The 21,261-nt window shown below is 43.5% G+C and overlaps 2 protein-coding genes across 3 annotated transcripts in view; both read left to right on the top strand.

Moving 5' to 3' along the window:
- Window positions 1-21,261, top strand: part of tafa4b (TAFA chemokine like family member 4b) — a 57,680-nt gene that overhangs the window by 21,819 nt on the left and 14,600 nt on the right. The window contains exon 4 of the mRNA XM_030421506.1: window positions 5,079-5,234. Coding sequence (XP_030277366.1) covers window positions 5,079-5,234 — 156 coding nt within the window. The remainder of the gene's footprint in view (window positions 1-5,078; window positions 5,235-21,261) is intronic.
- LOC115584097 (myosin-9-like) lies at window positions 15,049-19,641 on the top strand. 2 transcript variants are annotated; one of them, XM_030421505.1, is made up of 2 exons: window positions 15,049-16,498; window positions 16,853-19,641. In XM_030421505.1, the coding sequence occupies exons 1-2, from the start codon at window positions 15,074-15,076 to the stop codon at window positions 18,272-18,274; spliced, it is 2,847 nt and encodes a 948-aa protein (XP_030277365.1). In that variant the 5' UTR covers window positions 15,049-15,073; the 3' UTR covers window positions 18,275-19,641. The 2 variants fall into 2 exon arrangements, with proteins under 2 accessions (XP_030277365.1, XP_030277363.1); XM_030421503.1 differs by having other exon boundaries at window positions 15,049-19,641.

The following is a 21,261-nucleotide window of genomic DNA, read 5'->3' as shown; positions in this document are numbered from 1 at the left end:
ATTATTCAGTCTATTACTTCTGTCACACTGCACAAAAACCCACTTAAACCTGGCTGTTGATTTTAACGGGAAAGGGCATTCATTCCCAGTTGAAATGACTCTATTGATCGGCCCCAACTCTGATTGGCAGTGATAGAAACATAATACAAATGTCATGACTCACACTGAAGTTAAGGACAATCTAAAAAAGTGACTACTGTAGTACTGTCGATGAACGCGTGTCACCCGAAACAACCCAGTGGCCCGAATAAGTGTTCGCAATGAACGTGTCTGCAAGTGACCGCTCAGTCAGACAACTCGCGTTTGATATGTTTTATTAGGGCAGCAAAACACATTTGGAGTTGGGCGTCCAGGCTCCGACCTCATCACTCCCCGCGGATATATTTACATAGAGATGTCGAGGACAGGGTGCGTTTGGTAGACGATTGTGGAGAGTGGGGAATGTGATGCTTATATCAGTGCAGCTCAAGTTTTACGCCTGAACTAGCTTGCAGGCGTTGCGCCATTTATGTTGAAGGTTCACATTTCTTTATGTTGCAACTTTACGTTTCATTAACTCCAATATTCAGTTTTATATTGTGACAACTCTGTGTTTATAGTCTGGTTAGGTGTAGGCACTTAAACAGCTCATTAAGCATTGGAAAATCAATCAATTTTTAGCTTAAAATACCTCTTTTAATTTGGCACTAATTCGGCTGGAGATGCTTCCGAGGTCTCCTTTTAAATATCAAATATGTTTAGCGGATTCATGCTAGCAAATGTTGAAACGCAGTCTTGAACGGTGGTCACTGGCTTGCTGGCCTTGTCGCCTACATCGACTCCTCTGTCGTGTGCTGAATATAAGAAGCCACATCTGTGATCTTTACTTTCGCACAAACACAACACAGGGATATGTTTATTATGCACAAAAAAATGACCAGCATTACATTTTGAGAGTCTTGCCAGATTGTTTGCAATAAAAGACAAGAACTTGCTGCGAACCTCTTGTTTCCGAGCAACAAGAGTGGGATGTTTCGAGTTCATTTCTCCCACATTAAATAGATTTTGGCTGTAAACTCTGTATGGCTCTAACCTCTATTGATTGATTACATACCTTGGATGCTCAAGGGCACAATTCATAGCTACGCTGCTCCTTCAAAGATGTACAGCTCTGCTTGCAAACAGGCCCCAGTAACAAACTCAAAACATATCATTTAAACTTACAGGCGGCCTAAATTCATGCGCATATTGACGTATCCGCCTACTTTTACTGCATATTTCAGACACTAGTTTAGATGTTTTGATCTCAAGCACATTATTATTGGTGCATTATGATAAAACTTTCCTCGGCAAGGGAGAAAATGCCAGCGGTCAGGATTTGATACAAAAAACACTAATGTAACTCGCACCATGGTTTCATTTTTTACTCAGTTTTTCACGGTCCAATAGTCTGACGTTTCCTCTTTCTTAAAAGGAGCAAAACCACAAACTAATGAGACTTTTATGTATTCTCCAGTAGAAACATGGAGGTTAAAGAAGTCGGTAGTGTACGATACAGTATGATGTGATATATCAGTGAAATGCAGCTTGTTTGTGCAGTTTGTGCACACTCAGGTTGTATGCTCGAACATTAAAACGCACCTGGCCTCACTCACAGGAAGGTGGAAAATAAAACACTGTCTTTAAAGCCTTAAAGTTGCATATGATCGACTTAAAAGGATAAGTTTGCCCTAAAATAAAAATTATGCCATTATCTTTACAGCCGACATGTTGATGGAATGCAGGTGAAGTTTCATAATCCACAAAACATTTCTGGAGCTTCACAGCAAAACAGAGTCCAGGTATTCTCCTAAATGTAAATAAAACTGAATAAACTGAAAGAAAACATAAAATGGTTCCACTCAGCTGATTGGATTCTGATGTAATCCAATTCTCCAGAAGCCCTCGGAAAAGACAGGGTGCATGCTAACACTTTTAGCTTAGTGGCTACAGTAAAGATTTTGGCTTTTCTCAGGACTCCTGGCTTGGTTTAGAGATTTGGCTTATGCTGGATGAGCTGTGTGGAACCATTTTCTCATCTTTTTTTTTTTGGAGGTTGTTTTTTCTCATTTTAAAACAAGTCAACATCTACTTGAGTTGTTTAGGAGAACACTGAAAATGTTTTATGGGCTCTGAACCTTCACCTGCTTTTCTATCTGCATGACGGGGAGTAGCTAATGACTGCATTTTCATTTTGTGGGCGAACTTACCCTTGAACTTTTTCAATTTGATAAAAATCCTATTGAAGTACATTCCATTGCTTGCATTCTCACATGACTGTTAAGGTTGACGTGTTGGAAAGAGTTTGCCAGCTGTGAAAAGAACCACATGTTTGTCAAATTTTATTCATTTTACTCCAGGTACAGGTCAACATATCATCATCAGTGTGAAAAGGGTGTTTCTGCATGCAGGTTTTTGTACTGCTCACCGATGAAGGCCGCACCGGCAACATCTGAGACACACTGAAGTTGTTTGGAGTGTCCCTTTGAGCCGGCACTGAAAGACAGGCTTTTAAAATATTTGCTTAAGAGCATCTTGAACTCTCTTTTTTCATTAAGCTGTGACAGTAAACCACGTGAAAAATCTTTAGACAACCACGTAGCCTTTTCTCATGTATACTTTACTTCACCTCAAACTAATATACACCTCCTTCCAGATTTCAAATTAACCTACACAGCTGGACAGACACATAAAAGGAGCACAACCGAAGTTCGGGTGGGTTTATCCTCCGCTGCTCGCACCAACATCCTCAAAGCTTTGGAATACAAACAGCCCCGGTGCAGGTCTGATGTCGGCAATTAAGAGAGGAGACCTGTGAACCCTCTGACCTCATTATGTCGGCAGGAGGAGATCCGCTCTTTGTTCTCTCCGCTGCCTGTGACACCCCTTCTCCTCCCGTATGACTCCATCCCTGCCTCCCTCTCTTTCTTTCTTTCTTTCTTTCTTTCTTTCTTGCTAACAAGCTGCCTGTATCTGAGAAAGGGGCAGTCCAGTGACCAGTCCCCGCTCTGCACTAACAGAGGAATTAATTCTCAGTACAGAGTAATGATAATGAGGGCGCGCTTCCCATTAGAACAAAGGCAATTTGATTGTGTTTGAATTAGGCTTTCATTTTTTCTTTTTTTCTTTTTAAACATCATTACTCGTTGATTTCATAGTGATTATGGCTCTTTATTTCCGCTGAGTTGCCTCCTATTCCATTATGTTTTAGGCCTTTTATCAATAGATATAGGCGATATGTGTTTGCGAGTACACGTGTGCGCGCGCAGGCGTAATCCAGCAGCTGCTCCCGCCTCAGGAGAGCCCGAGACAGAAGAGTGAGGGAAATGAAAGTGGAGGGATGATAGCGGAGGGGCGCCCTCAGAGAGCCGGGGATCATTGATGGGGCTCTCTGGAGAAGAGAACAAACAAACTTTAAATCAGAAAGGATGAGAGGGGCCATGGCCTGCAGAAATGGAAGCCTCAACAGAGTGTGTGTGTGTCTGTGCGCTCCTCGTCTGCGCCCGTGTTTGTGTGTTTGCAGCTCTGTGTGTGTGTGTGTGTGTGTGTGCACTTTTGTGTCTGCCTGCAAAGCTCATTGAGCTGAGCATGAAAAGTTTTGGAGTCTGGGTAAAGTCACGTACATAAATGAAATCTGGGCTTATGGTACAGTATAACCAAGGTTTTTTCCAGGGCTGTAAAGAGGCTTATAGGTAGTAATGTCGCCAGGAGGGTTTGCTGCGCTCGGGAAACGGTGCCAGAGACTCTCAGGAGTGCACAACAAGCTTTGAGAGCGACGATAAGGTGTCTGGAATCTGTTCAGAAGCCATAAGCAAAGATTAGATATAGTAAACATTTTACCCAACATTTGTGGTTGGCGCGTTTTTTCCTTTCGTAAGCAACAAAAACCTGCTCCAGAGAGATTCACTGGTTTAATGTGCTGAGTGAAATGTGACATTAGCATCGACATTATGCAGGACACACTTCTAAACGGAAGCCTTTTACACAGCATCCTCTCGCTGCTGTTGTGTGTGTACAGACCGCACACAAACACATGTCTGAGACTGCCCCGGCATGTTCTTTACATGGCTCTAAAACTACATTCATCGTGCATGCAAGTGGGAACAAGTCTGGAAGATAAAGAACGTTTTTATAGTACAGAAAATAATTGATTAAAAGCCTATTGTTCCTGCAACATCACACACACGCACATAAAAACACATTTCACCACCTGGCAGAGAGCTTTGAGTTCAAACTCACTTTAAGTTAAGCGTGCCCTTCTGTCCCATTACTGTCAAGACAGTGTTATAATTAACTAGACCAAGGTCCCTGGGGAGTTGCGGAGATAATCAAGGGAGATTAGACGCTGTTTGTGTGTTGGTGGTTTCAGGTGAAAAAGCAATTATCCTCGTATGAGTTACGACTCTCAGGATCACACTGGCAGACGCAAGAACGCGGGGAAGACAAACGCGTACACACAGAGAAAAAAATAAAATAAAGAAATGCAGTGTGAACACAGGTGCACTCATCCATACACACCCACAGTACACAAAGATACACTTAACGGCGATGAGTTCAGGCCGGAAGGATTTGAGTGAATCCTTTTGCTGCTCTACCGCGTGACTCCCTCATAAAATGTGCATGTCTGTTCTTTGCTCAGATCAAAAGGTTTATTGTGACTGAAAGGAGCCCAAAGAAATGATTATTTTTTCAACATTCCCCGCTCGTCTTGTTGTTCTCTCCTGCACACGATGGCAGCAGCAGAGCCGCCTCTTGTGTCTAAGTTAATGAGGGCACCGGTCTGAGAATAAAAGCAAAGTATCACTAAAGAGTGTTTACTTATGAATCAAAGAGTGTGAGACCAGAATAAACTGAGGGGTTTATACAAAAGTAAATAATTCAGCAGATTTGTTTAATCCATGGAGAAGCCGCCGTGGCGTAGATTTGATTGTTATTCGCAGCGCACATTCATTCCAATTTGAACTTTAATGTTTGGAGGAAGAAACCGTCACTATAAGTCATCTTAAAAGCCTATTTGAAGCAATCCCCCTTCTCAATTTTTCCTTCTCTGTCTCTCTCAGTCTCATACCAGGTGAAGCAGGGGACGTGTGAGGTGGTGGCCATCCATCGCTGCTGTAATAAGAATAAGATTGAGGAGCGCTCTCAAACCGTCAAGTGTTCCTGTTTCCCTGGGCAGGTGGCGGGCACCACCAGAGCCAGACCCTCCTGTGTGGAAGGTAAACAACACCACAACCCTGTGTCTTTGTGTGTGTGTGTGTGTGAATAATGTATACATCCATACAGAAAAAAAAAATATTCAGCAGATATCGAAACTAAGTTGTGAAAACAGGACTTCAACTATGTCCCTCAGTAAATCACCCACACGACTTGATGAGCTGCTCATTGACCAACAGCATACTCAAACTCAGCAAACTCAGAGTCTGTGGAGCCGTTGCACCGCCCACTTCAACTGCAGCGGCGGCAACCTTTTGTAACCTTCATATTTTGTTAACTTTTAGGGAAAATATACTGTATATGGAAGCCAGTGCATTCTTTCAAATGGCGACTGGTTTTAAAAAAGAAGTCCGATGGTATGTAAGCTTATGAGAAAATGACCCTACTTCTTATTTGATTTAATACCTCAGCAAACGTCTTCATCATGATTTTAATAGTCTTATACGTCTACTATCTATCTATAGATATTATTATTAACGGTGTGGCTACCTTGTGATTGACAAGTCGCTATCATTGCATGTCACTGGATTCACAAAAACAAGATGTCGGTGGCTAAAATGCCAAACTCGAGTCCACAAACAAATGGGTGACATCACCGTGGTTTTACACGCACCACACTGAAGCTATATAACACACACAGTGCGGAAAATATTCACACCCAAAGTGCTGCACAATCAAATCAAACAGAAATATTCAAGCCGTCTTGTGCAACATTCTTTACCCGTTTTCCCACAACTCTGCCGCAAGGCCTCTGCAATTCTGACAAACCCTGGAAACATGACTGGAATACAAAATGATGTTGTGTAGGTTTATTTTTGCAATGTTTGACACGCGACTGGATCCGACAGTGTCATGTTTTTAAGCATTTTGCATCATTAAAGTTGCTACATGAAACCCCCTCACATAACAACAAATCATCAGCACATTCATTTTGAGACATTAGTCACATAAATGTGAAGTCCACTGCGGGAAAGATTAATCGGTTGCACTTTATTTTAAACTGCTTTCAGGCTGGATTCTGTGTGAAAATTGTTTTTTTTTTTATGGCACAAAGGGGGTATCTGCTCTCGCTCCAGCACAAACAAGAGCTAAACCTTTTTAAGGTGGCTGAAGACATGAAAAGCTAAAGTAAAAGTGGCACACAGCCTTTCAATCTGCCGCAGCAAAGCCACACAAGAAAGAAACACAGGCTGAGGAGGAACAAATATCAAAAGAGCGAAACAAAATGCGTGGAGGTGAAAGTCACACCGTGACATGTCCTGTGTTGTCTCTTTTGTTCATGATAATCACACCAATAAGTCAGAGTTTGTTTTATTTTTATTTTAATACACATACACTGGGGCACTTTTGAAAAGTGGTTAAATATGTATATTTTTCCAGTGTGTAATGTATACTAGATCATGTAACGTGAAAGATTAAAGCCACCAATGCAGGTACTCGTGGGCCGATCCCCAGTGTCTCCTTGCCTCCCTATTCCCCCTGTGCTGTATGAAAGGAGAAGCAAATACATGACAGCTGTCGGCCAACAGTGCCTCAGCCTCAACAATGGAAATTTAAACCCAGTTTAATAGGCAGGATTTTATTTGGGACAGCATTCCATGTCATATCTCGTCGGGCCACTTGAGTATACCACAGATGGTGATAAAGACGGTGTTTTAACATAAAAAAAATGATAAAGAATAAAGAACCAGCATTAGCAAGAGGGGAGTTTGGGGACAACGATGGGTAAAATCGCAACATCAAACCATGATGCTGTTCTCAGTATCGAGCAAATTAATTGTCCAGGGATTTCTGCTCACACACACACAGCAAGCGCATACATACAGGTGTGTGTTTGTGCCTGTTAATGCTAGCTGTGTACGTGGGAGCGCAGTGATGATGGACAGATGAAAGCTGTGGGTTGTTTTTTGTCGACCTCTGTTCCACCTGTTCAAGCTCCCGCCCAGCAAGAAACAAGCAGTGTCACTGACCCCTATCATCCACAGACGCTCTGCCGAGATCGCAAACACACACACAGTACCAGCCAACCCGATCCAATCACGCTGTATTAGCCCCCTACCAGAGGAAAATACATAGTTGTCTCATATGTGAGCAGAGCCAGTAAATCTCAGAAGTACACGGGTTATTTCAACTGTTAAGGTCAGCCGGGCAGGTGGAAACTGAATTCAAACACTCGCAGGCCTAAATAAGTGATAAAACAATGCAAATACATACGCTGATGAGGTGTGTGGGCAGATGATGACGTGATTTTCTTTTCTCAGACTCTGAACCTGATCAGATTTGCAGTTTTCGGTTTATTTATGATGTAGATTAATGATACGGTAGTCATCAAGGGGGAGGCAAATAAAACAAAGAAAAATCTTGATTCACCCTGCCCTAGCTTTAATCTGTTCACTTTGACTGCCAGACTCAATATAGAGCAGTAAAAAGAGGAAATCAAAGGGGCTGAATGTAACAAATGGTAGCAATTTACACGTATAAATAACCTTTTTTAATGACTCTCTCGGCCAAGAAGGACGTCTGAATGCCTCTCTCTGTAATGTTTAATAGTCGTTTAGTTTAGATTATTCTGCTAACATAAACAACTGGCTTCCATCAATACACAGAATACACCCGTGGAGGGCCAAAACTGAAAAACTAAAGCAGAAACCTATGGTGTTGGATTGTTAAGGTGCGAGATTTGCGTGTCAGGCTTTGAGTGACGACATTGCGAAACACTGCTAGCTTACGGCTGCACACATCGAACTTCACCAGACGCCAACCTCTCTGATGTCTCCTGTCATCTGGGAGAGGGGGCAGAGGAGGCCGGCCTATGAACATCTCTCCTTCATTACGTAACGACAGGAGCGGAATCTGAACAGCCTGTGGGAGCGCTGTTTTACCAGTGGGTGGGCTGCAGAGACCATGCAGGAATCGTTTGCTTTCCTCATTCTAAGAGTTGGCAGGCTCAGGGAGGACCAGTTTATATATGTAGACACCAGAGAAAATGTGTTTTTCATAATAAGGGACCGTTAATTGGCTGACTTTCTGTGCAAAGTGTCGCTTTGCCTACTGTGTTTTAGCTGTGAAATAAATAAAGAATCGTGATCATACATATTTAAAGAGACTCTATATCCAACCCCCCCCCAAAAAAACAAACAAACAGCATAAATATTAATTTATATTATACATTTTTTAATTCACATTCTCGGCTGCAGGCTGCCCTGCTTTGAGTATTTAGCTGTTGTGTTTTGTTGACATGGGCTTTACTTCTCTTTGTTTCGGATCCTTCTGTTGGATGAGAAAAATTGCAAGATTATAACTGTGGCATTTTTGTCTTTTCTTTGGAATTCATCATAATCAAATGCTTTGAAAAGCATTTGACTTCTAATCCTTCTCTTTGCAAAAAAACTGCATAACAAATCAACAGAATGCCTTTGTATAAAGAAAATGCACATATATATGTAATATATATATTTTCATTACTGAAAAAAGTCATTCACATGCAAAGACTCTTACATTTTATATTATCCACCAGAGATGTCGAGCCGTTGAGCCTTTTATAAGCAAACTGTGATGAACGCTGTAAGAAGCGACATCCAAGTAGACCTATTTGGGGTTTGGGAGGGGAAGTGCTGAATAAAAAGCTCTGTTAACACCACTCACAAATGTGGAGAATTTGTTGTATTTAACCGTGTTTTACCGCTGAGCTGTCAGAGACCCCGAGCAGAATTAATGCATCATTTTCTGTAGCATTTTGTGGACTTCATTAGTTGCAAGCACAACTCCCACACACGGTCATACTGGCAAAAAAAAATAAAAATACACTCATTCGGAATGTTTCGCTACTAGATTCAGGACGGCGTCTTTCTTCAACAAACTATTTGCCACGACGAAGGTCTGGTGCAGAAACGTTGCAAATAGACATCAGCTTGCTTACAACTTCTGGTCCACTCCTCCCTCGCCGACACACCTGGCTCATTAAAAAGACGTGTGTTTCCTCTGTTTTGGACAGTTTTTAAGTAATTTTCATACATTTAGGAAAAATAAAGCTGATAAGCTGATTTTTTTGCTGTAAATGAGGGCCCACATTAGACTATCATTCCGTCCTGTTCTCCATCTGCACCCTAATCTGTCCGCTTTCACGTGCTTCTGAGTTTTTAAGTGACTGACTTTGTCCCTCTGAAATCATTCAAGCGACCGCTCACCGTTCAACCTCCTGTGCTGTCCTGAACTGTTCACTCTCGTCCGGGCACCCATCCGGTGTGTTGTTGTTCCTGCGTGTGGCCAGTAGACGGTGCTTTTCCCATTCAAATGACTCAGCCACCAGCATACCTGCCAGGTCATTTCAGCACTGCTTTCACCCAATAAGAAAAAGTAGATTTGTTGTTTCACCTCTTTGATGAGTTCCTCGATGGGAACAATCGGCTTGATAATGATGAAATCAGGCAACCATGGCAAAGATGATTGCCCTCGTAATGAAAGTTGGGATAAAGAGGGAATCATGAGAAACTTCGCTAACCTTTCAGAATAGGCACTGCCCCGACGCTTTTCTTTGCTCTCCTCTCCTTAAAGACTCGGCATAGTTTGCTAAGAGTGAGGAATGACACTGATGAGAAGCTAATAGACTCACGCTTATTGCCGTGTTACTGAAAGTCGATCAGTGATAAACACTTTCTCATCGTCTTAATCACTTTTTTTATTGCCTTCTTCTTTTTCTCCCTCCGAAAATGACGCGCACACAGAGACAAACAGCTTGGTTTCTCCATCACGCCAGTCACAAGGTTTTTCTAATTTCCTATTCGGATCTCACCTCTGTGTCTCGTCACCTCTCACTTCTAAATCCTGCGCTCAGCAGCACTTATCTCATGAGTCACGCTTGACCTCTGAGTTCCCAGTTACAAAAGATCTCACCTCGTCGCACACCGCACAAGGCACACAAACACACATCCACGCATGCTGCTTTCACCTTTTTAGGCTGGAGCGCTGATGGAAAGAGACAAAAACCCCTTCTCAGTAGCCGGCCTTTGTAGAGAAGCCATAGTGTAAATGGAGTTACATTATTGATGCTGGCTGAAAGAGGAGTAAATGGCAGCCGGTCCCATTACTGCTGCACGGTGGGGCCCATTACTGTCAGACTAACTTTTTCAAGTGAGCTCCGTTCGTCAGATATTCTTTTTCCTGAAACATGAGAGCAAGAGAGCAAACTTGAAACATGCTCCCTCTGTTTCGATTTTTATATAAGAATGAGCGCCGTGTGTGAATGAAGGGTTGTATTTGTGGTAAGGGGATTTGGAAAAGTCTAAATCAGACTGTGAGGACTTTCCGGAGGTGCAATTAATAATATCTAATGAACAGAACTCATTCTTAGCAATAACACTCTACGGGAGGACTGTACCGGGTCCACTTGTGTGTCCGTGCCTTGTGGACTTTAAATTTGGAGAACAGACTAGCTTGTCGAAGTGAACACAAAATGTGTGTCCACTGTTTGGTTTTACTGCAGCAGCATTCAGGATAAATAAAATGTTTTTTTTGTCTCAATTTGCGCTCTGCCAGGTTTTGTTAAGCTCGCAGGGTTAGTTAGGAATGTGCTGGCTTTGGCTGGAGCTTGCAAGCTCCTCAAGGGAGTGAATGTTAGACTGTGCAACGTAAAAAGAAGAATGCTATCCTTGCATAAACTAAGTGGTTATTACTCCTTGCTTAACTGTTAAAATGCTCATATTTTTTACTCATGTAAATGTCACTATCAGTACAACAGTGTATAACATCCTCTATTACAACACCGGCACTCGAACATTTGTCAATGTGAGCATCAAAATATGCAGTGTCAAATGCGTAGGGAAAGGAGGGATTAATGCTTTCAGCGCCACATTATCTATAAAGTGATGTGCACAGCTGATTGGAACCGCTACATATACTGCTGGGTTATTTAACCTTTAACACTTCAAATGAGCCTTGGTGCGTTTATCTGTCATCATGAGTCCCTCCAAATTGTACTTAAGGGTACAGTGTTAAGGATTTTTTTTGTGATTTAGGGACAGAAATTGAATATAATAGTCATAATTATGTTTTCATTAGTATTTAATCACCCGGGAATAAGAATTGTTTTTGTCAGTTTGTTGTAATCTGCAACAACACCGCTAGATACCTCAAAATCCTACACAGACTCGCTGAGTTTTTAATCTTCTCACAGGCACTCTGTCATCGAAGTGTGTTCGGTGGTGGAGAAAGACAAACAGCACCTTGATAAAAACTGGGGCTGAGTGGATTTTGTTTGGTGTCTGATTTGGAGAAAGTCAGCGACGGACAAACTGTGTTTCATTACTGGGCAAAGAAATCAAGTTTAGCGTTTCGGCGCACATCAGCCTGCTGTTGTTTACTGTTACATCAGCTCAACAGTGTCGCGCCTTTGTCATTTTGTCACCCCGCTCCTGTGTATGTGTGTCACCACTCGCCGTGTATAATCTATTTTTCGGACCGTTTTTCCACTGCACCTTTGCACTTTTGTTTTCTCGTCATGCATACCTGGGTGTGCTGGCGCTGCTGTGTGAGCCACGGCAGCTGAGATACAGTGTGTTAGTAAATCACTGTAGAAAGAGATGGATGCCTCTCTCCAACTGCCTCTGCACTCCAGGATCACTGAGTGGAACAGTTACAATGCCTCAGGGTATCCATACCTCTGGGTCCATCTCCAGCTTCTTGTGTGTGTGTGTGTGTGTAAAGGTACATCATATTTCCTTTAAATATTAATGACCTGGGAGCAAGGGCACGGGGCTGCTTGTGATTGTGCTTTTACGCCTGACACTTACTAGGCAGTCGGGGCTGCATATATGTACGCACACAAAACACACAAAGGCGTCTGTACGTGCACAGCAGGCACGTCTGCACACGCCGACGCACATACGCACAGATGCAAAGTAAAAGTAAACTCCCTGTTGCAGCTTGTGTTGCTCCATCGAGCAAGTTCAGCCGGTGCCTCTGTAAAGTATTAATGGGCAAACACTCTAACAGATACACGCCTCAGTGCACATATTGTATTAGCATGCCCTGCCTGACATCAAACAGGCTATATTCCAATGATACAATTGCATATGCAGTCATTGAATTAGGTCTTTTTATATCAAAGGCTAATGTATTATTCCTTATCAAGTCACCTGATATAGGATGACTTGAGATGAAAGGGTGAGAGGTGAAGGAAGTCCCTTTGAACCTACACAATTAGCGACGTATTCAATTTCACCACATAAAATACATTTCCACGTCTTGGATGATAGCTGACTGTTCTGGCGTTACATTTCTTGCCCGAATGTAACTAACTACATTTACTCAAGTGCTGTAATCCACTCAAATGTATCTACTTCACAACATCTCAGAGGCAAGTATTGTACTTTCTACAGGGCCGTATGCAGGATTTCCTGCAAGTCCAAAATTAAACATTTGCTAGTGTACAAGAAATGCTGATTGTTGATGTTTGTTAATTTTGTGAAAACTAATAAATAAATTACAATACAGGCCTACAACCTACAGGGGTTATTATATTCAACATGTTTATAGAATAACAAAATAGTATACATATGCAAGACTGAACTGTATAGTGGTGAGATATAAAGGCTATCATGATAATCTGGCAATGGAACTTTACAATTACACCTCTTTCTCTTTCTCCTGTCTCCTCTCCAGCACAAAAGTTCTGCTTTGCCTGATGTAGTCTTTTGTATAGACACTGGTCTTCTTCAAACTGAGTTAATAAGTACGTCTCTGCCTCTCCTCTGGCAAACACACTGACCTGACGCCAGCTGGACTGCCTGATTCAAATATACATTTACAAAAATATTTGATCTAACCAGGGCTGTCAACATATTTTCTTAGATTGAATACTTAGTTCATAACATAGATACAAAGGGTGTTTGGCCTACTGATTATCTTAGCGTAGTAAAATGCTTTTGCATCTTTCAAGTAGAGTTCTGTTTAGGTAATTATTGGACAACTTTTACGATGTGTACTTTGGAAAAAGTTACTGAGGTCCGGACATCACTGACCTCAGTGCTGGGTACGCCTATGCCCCTGAGCCACAGCTGCCCAGATCATACTTTTTGATAGATGCCATAAAATGTAACCTGTAAGAGGCTAGGTAAGCCTCGTCTTTAGGCCCCACCGCTTGCCGTAAATGCCTTTACTATGTCGTAACACGTGTAATAGAATGGTCAGGACTTCTTTACATCACATTGCAATTCTTCAAATGACTATTGCACATTACACTTTGCACCAGCATGCGCACATGTTTGTGTGTCTGTTTGAGGATGTTCCTCTTTTAATTGGTCTCAAAGAGATGTCTGTGCCCTGTTTCCTGTTTTGGATTGTCTGAGAGTGAGGGTGGTCTGGCTGCTTTAAGTATTTGAGGCATGTGTTCGTTGAGGACAAGGGGAACTAGACAACAAAACTTGAAAAACAAGCGGTGCAGGTGACACAGTATCCATGAAGGTTTCTACACTCTTGGCTTCAGCAGCCTCCCTCTAAATAGTTTTCCTGAACATCGACTGGTTGCTCATGCCTGTTAATATTGAGATAACAAGATTTGGAAATCTTGCAGACAATCAAATCTAGTTCATTTATGCTAGAAAATGTCAGTATGGGTACAAACAAGTAATGAGTTTCCATGGCAACCCGGATGCGAGAGGATGCTGGCGCGAATATAGCTGCTTTTCATCCATGGCAAAATTGCTTTTTTCTGTTGAAAAAATAAAGCCAAGTTGTCCCTACAAGCTCGGGGGCTGTGCTACTAACTTTGAAGGTTGCACATCTGAACAATTGAATCCATGGACTCACCTTTCTCCGCTGATCTGCTGTTAGCCTCGTCGATCAGCTGTTAGCCTAGCAACGCTAGCTTTCAAACCGACTTACTCAGTACTCTGTTGGCTCTCCATCATTGCTCCGTTGGTCCTCCCTTCACCACAACCTCGGGGTTATTCACCGCCTGGCTCCTTGGTCGCTGCTCAGCCGTTGCTAGCGGGGTCTTCAGGTGTTCAGCGCAGGAGCTCCGGACTTCTGCGGTCTAACACCCCAGGCTTCATCGCTGGGACTGCGTCTCTCGGTCTCCTGCTTCACCCCCGCGGTGTGCACGGGGCCTCCAGACACAAGTCTGTTTATTCATAAGGTGCTATTCCCTCCGTGCTGACTGACAGCCGCTCTATTCATTCTATTTTTTGTGTCCTTGGGTACCCTAAAAGGCTCTATATAAATTCAATGTATTATTATTATCATGAGTCATAACTTTATTGATGAGTAAATGAGTGTCATTGAATTTCTCTGTCTCATCAAAGTTATGGATAAGTTGGGGAGCTGTTTAGCTCAGTTGGTAGAGCGTGCGTCCCACGTACTGAGCCTCTGTGGCGGACCCAGGTTTGACTCCCCACCTGGGTCCCTTTGCTGCGTGTCACTCCCCCCCCCTCTCTCTCCCTGTTTCCTGTCACCCTCTTCAGCTGCACTATCAATAAAGCCATAAAAAAGGCCAAAAAACTTTAAAGTTATGGATAAGTGTAATTTAAAGTCAGTTTGTTTATTCAGACATGAAAACAAAGACAGTTTGTTTCTATAGTTTGATTATTTAGATGAAAATTTGTCAATAAATAAACAATGTAAATATTTACAATTTCAAATAAAATATTAAGAAAAAAGGCCATCAAGTAATTTCAAACCACAACAAACACTGTTATTGTTGCTATAGCAACAGAATGGAGATTGTCAAAGCAGGACATGAAAGAAGACTTGTCAAAGCCCCGGTGATGTCATGAATTCTAGAATGTTGAAAGGCTATAGGGGACCTGACATATACACATATGCCATTTCTAATCAGACCGTCGCCATGAGAAGACAGAAGAGCAAGAAGCTAGTAGACTACGAGGATAATACCAGAGAGACCTGGTCACAAGACGAGATGGAGGAATCCGAACCTCTCTTTGAGGATCAGGAGGAAGCCGAACCTCTCTTTGGAGATCAGGAGGAAGCCGAACCTCTCTTTAAGGATGAGGAGGAAGCCGAACCTCTCTTTGAGGATCAGGAGGGAATGTTCCTGCTGGAGGAGATGGAGAAATCTACAGCCCTCAATGAGGATCAGCTGAATGAGCAGAGGCATGAGAATGAAACCCTTGTGGCTGCTCAGAGCAATGTTGAGCCGAAGTTTGAGAGTCAGCATGTTAATTGGCAGTGGGAAAAGACATCCCTCTTTAAGGCCCCAGGAGGCTTCAACAGTGATGTGCACGATATGCAACAGGAAGCAAAGGACCCTGGGGAGGCTTCCCATCGAGCCCAGCTTGAGGAGCACAGAGAGGAAACCAAGAAGATCGCATCTGCTCTGAAAAAGGCAGAGGACCTTTTGGAGACTGAGCGCCTTTCCTGGCAGAAGGAGAAAAGCTCCCTGCTTAAGGGGCACAGAAAGGAAACCAAGAAGATCACATCTGCCCTTAAAAAAGCAGAGGATTCTCTGGAGACTGAGCGCCTCTGTTGGCAACAGGAGAAAATCTCCCAGCTTGAGGATCACAGAAAGGAAACCAGAAAGATCACATCTGCCCTGAGAAAGGCTGAGGATCTTCTGGAGAATGAGCACCTCTGCTGGCAGCAAGAGAAAATCTCTCTGCTGGAGGAGATGGAGAAGTCCACAGCTGCTATCTCTCAGGCTCAGTTGGATGAGCAGAAATGCGAGAACAAAACCCTTGCGGCTGCTCTGAGGAATGCTGAACAGAAGCTGGAGAGTCATCAGGTGGAATGGCAGGAGGAAAAGACATCCCTCAGTCAGCCCACAGAAGGCTTCAAGCAGACTGTGCATGATATGCAAGAGGAAGCAAAGGAGGCTGTGGAAAGATCTCAGGCTTCCTATCAAGCCCAGCTTGAGGAGCACAGAGAGGAAACCAGGAAGATCGCATCTGCCCTGAAAAAGGCTGAGGATCGTCTGGAGACTGAGCAACTCTGTTGGCTGCAGGAGAAACTCTCCCTGCTGGAGGAGATGGAGAACTTAACAGATCTCTGTCAGGCTCAGCTGGATGAGCAGAAATGCAAGAACAAAACCCTCGCGGCTGCTCTGAGGAATGCTGAACAGAAGCTGGAGAGTCATCAGGTGGAATGGCAGGAGGAAAAGACATCCCTCATTCAGGCAACAGAAGACTTCAAGCAGACTGCGCATGATATGCATGAGGAGGCAAAGGAGGCTGTGGAAAGATCTCAGGCTTCCCATCATGCCCAGCTTGAGGAGCACAGAGAGGAAACCAGGAAGATCGCATCTGCCCTGAGAGAGGCTGAGGATCTTCTGGAGACACAGCGCCTCTGCTGGCAGCAGGAGAACATCTCCCTGCTGGAGGAGATGGAGAAGTCCACAGCTGTCTCTCAGGCTCAGCTGGATGAGCAGAAATGCGAGAACAAAACCCTTGCGGCTGCTCTGAGGAATGCTGAACAGAAGCTGGAGAGTCATCAGGTGGAATGGCAGGAGGAAAAGACATCCCTCATTCAGGCCACAGAAGACTTCAAGCAGACTGTGCATGATATGCAAGAGGAAGCAAAGGAGGCTGTGGAAAGATCTCAGGCTTCCCATCACGCCCAGCTTGAGGAGCACAGAGAGGAAACCAGGAAGATCGCATCTGCCCTGAGAGAGGCTGAGGATCGTCTGGAGACTGAGCAAATCTGTTGCCTGCGGGAGAAAATCTCCCTGCTGGAGGAGATGGAGAACTTAACAGATCTCTGTCAGGCTCAGCTGGATGAGCAGAAATGCAAGAACAAAACTCTTGCGGCTGCTCTGAGGAATGCTGAGCTGAAGCTGGAAAGTCATCAGGTGGAATGGCAGGAGGAAAAGACATCCCTCATTCAGGCCACAGAAGACTTCAAGCAGACTGTGCATGATATGCAAGAGGAAGCAAAGGAGGCTGTGGAAAGATCTCAGGCTTCCCATCAAGCCCAACTTGAGGAGCACAGAGAGGAAACCAGGAAGATCGCATCTGCCCTGAGAAAGGCTGAGGATTGTCTGGAAACTGAGCGCCTCTGCTGGCAGCAGGAGAAAATCTCCCTGCTGGAGGAGATGGAGAAGTCCACAGCTGTCTCTCAGGCTCAGCTGGATGAGCAGAAATGCGAGAACAAAACCCTTGCGGCTGCTCTGAGGAATGCTGAACAGAAGCTGGAGAGTCATCAGGTGGAATGGCAGGAGGAAAAGACATCCCTCATTCAGGCCACAGAAGACTTCAAGCAGACTGTGCATGATATGCAAGAGGAAGCAAAGGAGGCTGTGGAAAGATCTCAGGCTTCCCATCAAGCCCAGCTTGAGGAGCACGGAGAGGAAACCAGGAAGATCGCATCTGCCCTGAGAAAGGCTGAGGATCGTCTGGAGACTGAGCAAATCTGTTGGCTGCAGGAGAAAATCTCCCTGCTGGAGGAGACGGAGAACTTAACAGATCTCTGTCAGGCTCAGCTGGATGAGCAGAAATGCAAGAACAAAACCCTTGCGGCTGCTCTGAGGAATGCTGAGCTGAAGCTGGAAAGTCATCAGGTGGAATGGCAGGAGGAAAAGACATCCCTCATTCAGGCCACAGAAGACTTCAAGCAGACTGTGCATGATATGCAAGAGGAGGCAAAGGAGGCTGTGGAAAGATCTCAGGCTTCCCATCAAGCCCAGCTTGAGGAGCACAGAGAGGAAACCAGGAAGATCGCATCTGCCCTGAAAAAGGCTGAGGATCGTCTGGAAACTGAGCGCCTCTGCTGGCAGCAGGAGAAAATCTCCCTTCTGGAGGAGATGGAGAAGTCTACAGCCCTCTGTCAGGCTCAGCTGGATGAGCAGAAATGCGAGAACAAAACCCTTGCGGCTGCTCTGAGGAATGCTGAACAGAAGCTGGAGAGTCATCAGGTGGAATGGCAGGAGGAAAAGACATCCCTCATTCAGGCCACAGAGGATCTCCAGAAGACGCTGCAGGACAAGGAGCAGGAGTGGGAGGAGAAAGAAAGCTCCATGAAGTCCCAGCTGGAGGATCTCCTGAGCAAGAAGAAGAGAAAGAGGAAATGGTTCAGGAGGTTATTCTGTTTGGCCTGATCCACTCTCGGGAACTGAACTGGTCTGAAAGGCACTCCATAACAAAAAGAATTGGGCATAACAAAAACAATAGCATGAAAAATTAAATACAAATAATTAAACAGCTCAGGAACTCAGGTCAATAACATGCATTTGTTCTCCCTGAGAAACAACTGGTTTCCTCCAGGTGCTCTGGTTCGCCAATTTTAATTTAAGAAGAAATTCTTGAATTAAAAAAAAAAAAAAAAATTTGCTCAGGTGTGTAAAACAAACTAACATCACTAACATCCCAGAACAAATGCACATAGACACCCAGCTGTCCGTGGAGAGGGGATCTCTCTCTGAATTGCCTTTCCCGAGGTTTCTTCCCGCGTCCTTTAAAGGCTTGTTTGAGGTTCATGGGGAGTTGTTCCTCGTCTTCTTAGAGAGCTTTGGCTGGGTACTGGTTCCTGATCTGGGTCTGGAAGGCCTTCCATAATCACGTTTAGGCATAACAAAAACAATAGCATGAAAAATTAAATACAATTAAATAAACAGCTCAGGAACTCAGGTCAATAACATGCATTTGTTCTCCCTGAGCAACAACTGGTTTCCTCCAGGTACTCTGGTTAGCCAATTTTAATTCAAGGAGAAATTCTTGAGTTAAAAAAAAAAAGACAAGAAATTTGCTCAGGTGTGTAAAACAAACATCCCAGAACAAATGCACATAGACACCCAGCTGTCCATGGAGAGGGGATCTCTCTCTGAATTGCCTTTCCCGAGGTTTCTTCCCATGTCCTTTAAAGGCTTTTTTGAGGTTCATGGGGAGTTGTTCCTCGTCTTCTTAGAGAGCTTTGGCTGGGTACTGGTTCCTGATCTGGGCTGCAAGGCCTTCCATTATCACGTTTGGGCATAACAAAAAGAATAGCATGAAAAATTAAATACAATTAAATAAACAGCTCAGGAACTCAGGTCAATAACATGCATTTGTTCTCCCTGAGCAACAACTGGTTTCCTCCGGGTTCTCCGGTTAGCCAACTTTAATTTAAGAAGAAATTCTTAAATTTAAAAAAAAAAGAAAAATTTGCTTAGGTGTGTAAAACAAACATCACAAACATCCCAGAACAAATGCACATAGACACCCAGCTGTCCGTGGAGAGGGGATCTCTCTCTGAATTGCCTTTCCCGAGGTTTCTTCCCATGTCCTTTAAAGGCTTTTTTGAGGTTCATGGGGAGTTGTTCCTCGTCTTCTTAGAGAGCTTGGGCTGGGTACTGGTTCCTGATCTGGGTCTGGAAGGCCTTCCATAATCACGTTTGGGCCTAACAAAAAGAATAGCATGAAAAATTAAATACAATTAAATAAACAGCCTTGAAATCTTACATAAATAAATGAATAATAATAATAATAATGTCATGTTTGTCAGTTGTTCTTGAGAATTTAAAGTATGTTGTAACGCTTGAGCTACACAGTGGTAATATGACTGCAGAACCTGTGCTTTTACTTTGGATACTTCAAGTACCTTCAGCAGCCTAATTCTTGAGGTAATTAAAGTTTTGAATGCAGGACTTGTGATAAATGTAGTTGTAAGTATTTGCACATAAATAAAGGATTTGAGTACTTCCTCCATGACTCATATGATACTGACTGTTGAAAAGTGACATTTCAATAGTCAGTATCAAGTAATCAATACACAAGTAATCACATGGTCAACTGATAGGCTACTTACATGCTACCACATTGTTCACTCCTCCGGGAAATAGGACGGACCTTAGATACGACTTGGCAACGGGAGATATTCTAGTCCGCTCAGCGATGAGCCAGAAAGCTAACGCTATGCTAGCAAGATTCAAAGTCAATAACATTGCGTACAGTTGACAAACAGTAAATTTAATTTGACAGTATGTAACAGCAAGAATAGCTCATTAACCAGTCATGTCATTGTCACCAAATCAATATCAAGATTTTCACGAACAAATGATCGGCCGTGTGTTACGTTACTGTGGCCGCAGCCTGAAGTAGAGAGTTGAACAGCGAAGGGAATGTGAGTTTATTCGCGTATCAGTGAGTTTAGAGGGGAAGTGTACTTTCTGCAGCTTGTGTGTTACATTCTCCACCCTGTGGTGTTCAGAGGATAAGACACTGAAGGACTGACGGACTGCACTCGGTTCGGATTTGATACGCCAGCTAGAGCATTAATTTAGAGCGGTGAACAGACAATTTGACTGGAACTACTTAGCAGGTGTCCATATATCAGGGGTTAATGGACACCCTGCAGCCAATCAGAATCGAGTATTCCCCCAGACCATGGTATAAACTGAGTTAATAAGTACGTCTCTTCGTCAGGTGATAGAAGTGACAAAGTAATACTTTGTTTCACTAGCGCCTTTCACATAGAGCGGTGGTTCACCAGTTCTCCACTGTTGGTCATTCACACAGAGCCAAGCAGTGCAGGCTTAAAAGTGAACAGCTGTGTAATTCACACAGAAAGCCGGCATTGCAGCTCTTAAAGAGGTGTGGCGGTACACGTCATGATGATGATGTCTGTGTGTTTTCCCAGGTGTCTCAATCTAAACCCGCAGACAGTTTATAATCATATGGATGATGTTATAATGTGTTGTGATTGAGATCCTGACCCACCAACCATCCTGGAAAGTGTCAAAGTTACGTTTTTTGCTCTAAATTATATAATTAAATAATCGCCATCAGTAAACTGGATGCTGTCTGACTCTGTCACCCATGGGGACGGAGGCTATTTTCCAGGGGAAAGTACATTGAAGTCTCGCCTGGAGGGCTGACCGTCGCAGTGATTTTTTTTTACACCAAACACTTGGGGAGTTCCAGTTTTTTGCCGGTGACAGACGCTGTTTTTCTGGAGAAATGTGATGAAGAATCGGGAAGACAGACAGGAATATATCTCCACATATATCAGCGGTATGTTTTTCCTAACATAAGATGAGTTAAGACATTTACAGTTACTACGTTACTGCATTACAGCATTTAATTCGCAGCATTTATATCTATATGTAGG

The sequence above is a fragment of the Sparus aurata genome, chromosome 6, assembly GCF_900880675.1.
Source record: "Sparus aurata chromosome 6, fSpaAur1.1, whole genome shotgun sequence".
NCBI classification, from domain to species: Eukaryota; Metazoa; Chordata; class Actinopteri; order Spariformes; family Sparidae; genus Sparus; species Sparus aurata.
This window is presented reverse-complemented; position numbering and strand designations above follow the sequence as displayed.

Bases quoted from the DNA above. Each gene is read 5' to 3' on its own strand.
- LOC115584097 (XM_030421503.1), top strand. From the start codon at position 15,074: ATGAGAAGACAGAAGAGCAAGAAGCTAGTAGACTACGAGGATAATACC.